This window comes from Cyprinodon variegatus, unplaced genomic scaffold (assembly GCF_000732505.1).
Source record: "Cyprinodon variegatus isolate N-32 unplaced genomic scaffold, C_variegatus-1.0 Scaffold1654, whole genome shotgun sequence".
NCBI classification, from domain to species: Eukaryota; Metazoa; Chordata; class Actinopteri; order Cyprinodontiformes; family Cyprinodontidae; genus Cyprinodon; species Cyprinodon variegatus.
The window spans coordinates 89,152-92,389 of NW_015152107.1; the positions used below are offsets into that span (position 1 = coordinate 89,152).

Consider the following 3,238-nt stretch of genomic DNA (forward strand, 5'->3'; position numbering starts at 1 on the left):
CCTAGAAAGAAGAGCTGCACCAGCCAAAGTGGAATTGCCAATTATTAATGTAGCCCACGTTGTTTTCAGGACACCACCTAGACAACCAGCGGTTGAATGACGACATGCGGCTAAACATGTCATCACTGGTCAGATCAGGGAGGGGACACGAGAAAATTACGGAGTCCCACATTTTTTTGGCAAACTTACACACCGAAGCAACACTAATTTGAATGACCTCCGATCGGCGTAACCGTGTGTCATTACTGCCAGCGTGAATAACAATCTTACTGTATTTAACCTTATCCTTAGCCAGCAGTTTCAGGGAGGATTTGGTGTCGCCTGTTCTAGGCAGTTATTAGAGTTGGCTTCTCAGTGGGTGTGTCAATGAGCGGGAAAAAACGTTTAAAACATGAAAGGGTTGGTGGTGACCAGCAGTGTTGTATAGTAAGGAAGTAAAAATACTTCACGACTGTACTTAAGTATATTTTGGAGTACTTTATACTATAAATGTTTTTGAGAACTTTCACTTTTACTTCACTACATTTACGAACTTAATTGCATACTTTTACTCCGATACATTTTCAATGTTTGGTTTAGTTACTCAGTAAAAAAAAAAAATGAGCGAGAGAAACTCAAGTGTTTTGACCCCACCTACTGTCAGTCTGGTCTTGCCTGGGCTTGTTCATCAACACCAATAGATACGCCTGTTTCGCAAAGCCAGTCTAAATTTATCCTACACTTAGTTGTTTATATTATTTTAAGTGAATTTAACCTTCAAAGTTTACCAAAATGTAAAAAATGTCATTCAAACTGCACTAAGTTTTACTTATACTTTTCACTGCATTACTTGAGTACATGTATTTTTACAGTATTTTCTTATACTTAAGTACAAGCCGTTTCAGATACTTTTACTCAAGAAGACTTTTACTCAAGTAACATTTCAGTCAGTGACTTGGACTTTTACCAAAGTCTTATTTTGGAGAGGTACTTATACTTTTACTTGACTCAGAGATTTCAGTACTTTATACTACACTGGTGACCAGTGGGCAGAGATCCACGACTAGCTTTCTGAGTATAGTTACCCAATCGCCTGGCTGCTCAGGCACTGTTGGAGGACAGCTACGTGGGGGCGTCCCTGGTCTTATTGGCTCCAGGCACTTAACAACATGCCCTACTCTAACTCCTGGACGTCAATAGCCCGAAGCCCGGATTCTAACTCTTACACCCTGGCCTCCAAAGTTACAAAAATACTAGACTTACACATACCATTATCACTAAAGAAGGCAGAGGAATAACTAAACACCTGACAGAGATAGCAGGAGAGAGGAAAAGAGTCAAGGGAGGAAGAGAGAGAAGCCATAGCAATGCTAAGCTAGTGCTAGCCTAGGCTAGCTACTCCTTACTACCAGAAATAAAACCGAATGAAACTGACAAGTGCTCAGTAGAGAAATGCAGCAGAAGGTGCTATGTTTTAAAGTGTTCTGGAGAGTTAGTTACTTAGATACAGAGATATCACAGAAAAAAAGAACTTAGTTTAGACAGAGACAGCCTGAACAAGACCAGTACGCAGCTTAGCAGGATAAAGAGGAAGTGAAGACACAGATATTTCACATCTCACCAACAGAAATACAGTGAACAGGAAACTTAGTCAATCTGTTGTTTCTATTATAACTGCTCCCTAATGGTGTTTGTTATTTTACACACACCTAAATTCAGACATCAAGAGGTTAAGAGGTAAATTTCGTTGAGACGTTCCTGCTGAAGGCCTAGTTCCCACACACGCTGAAGGCCTAGTTACCACACGGTTCTGCCACGGTTCACCAATAATGATATTGGAACATTAAAGCAAATAAAATCACTCTATCAGAATAATTTCACTATCAGCAGATATTGAATCCAAATTCAGGCATCGAGATCAGATTGGAAGTTAAGAAATGCTGATTATTGCATCAATCTGCGGTGCTGTGGGTGGGGCTTTTTCTTTTTTCTAGTAAACGGTTTGCCACTAAGACAGTTTTGGTATAAAACAATGACGGTTACTAAGAGAAGCAGCAGAGGATTACATCAGGATATCTGAGATAAAGACATTTAGCAGATATTCTTCATCCCTGACTAAAAACTCACCGTCAGTAGCAGACACCAATGCGGCGAAGGAAACCAGAAGAAGGAGGAAATACTCCATTCCTGCTCATCAAGTTCAACCAGGTTGGTTAAATATAGTTTTATCCAAGATCAACAGGTTTCTCTTCAGAAATAAACTCTTTTAGATCATTAAAAGTTAATAAGGTAAGAAAGCTGAGAGGAACGGAGCCTTCGGTGAGCATCGACTGGTTACGGTAGAAGATGGTGGAGCTTTGAGGAAACACGATTTAGGTCACAGCACGTAATCATGCGCACAACAGGAAATACGTTGGTTTCTACGCCCACAGCTTAGAAACACCAGGTATGAATATATTAACTTTAAAGGAAATAACACATTGAAATGACAGTTTCTACAGGTATTAATGTGTTTTTGATTTACACATATTTAGATAAACTGGTTACACTATGAGCTCCTGCTTTAACTTGATTATTTTATCTTTCAGTTTCCTCTTTAGTAGAGATGTTTATATTTTTCTTCATTGCATTTTAATAATTGATTTAATATGGACCAATGTATAAATTTAAAACAAAATCTACTCTACCATAGCCCTAGCAGACAGTTAATTTGCTATGCCTGTACCTAGAAGGGCCTTTACACAGTAATAGTATATTTATTTCTATCACACTAACAGAGTCCTGCACGTCTGTCATCTAAAGAGATGCTTTTTAATGATTCTCTGCAGGGCTGGTTCAGCAGTTTGGGCCCTTTAAAGAATATGAAAACAAAGCCTGACTGTTACAGGTGATAGACTACAACTACATAAAAACCAACAACCAGCAGAGAAATGATGGTAGATGCCTCTCTCCCTAAAGTGTTTCTCTATACTGACATCCAGTGGTGGGCCCTTAGCATGAACATTAAGGCTACTGCTGTGGAGAACAAAAAGGTGACAAAAATTGTGAAACATTGTCTGTGACGCGTCACCGGGGAGCTGTGACAACAAAGGAGTAAATGGAAAAAAAGTCGATGAGCATGTTATATATCTATGACTATATATCTATATCTATACATATATGGATATAGATAAAGAGATATAGATATATTATCTTCTACCAACTTCCTCATCCATTCATGATTATTAATTCTTCCTTTTGTTTCACATCCTGTCAACAT

General features: G+C 38.7%; 1 protein-coding gene across 1 annotated transcript in view; it reads right to left on the reverse strand.

The window, feature by feature from the left end:
* LOC107104217 overlaps window positions 1–2,316 on the reverse strand; it is a 34,090-nt gene extending 31,774 nt beyond the window's left edge. Inside the window, exon 1 of the mRNA XM_015404161.1 lies at window positions 2,107–2,316. Within this exon, the coding sequence (XP_015259647.1) occupies window positions 2,107–2,164 (58 nt within the window). The 5' untranslated portion in view covers window positions 2,165–2,316. The remainder of the gene's footprint in view (window positions 1–2,106) is intronic.
* Between the last annotated feature and the right edge of the window lie 922 nt (window positions 2,317–3,238).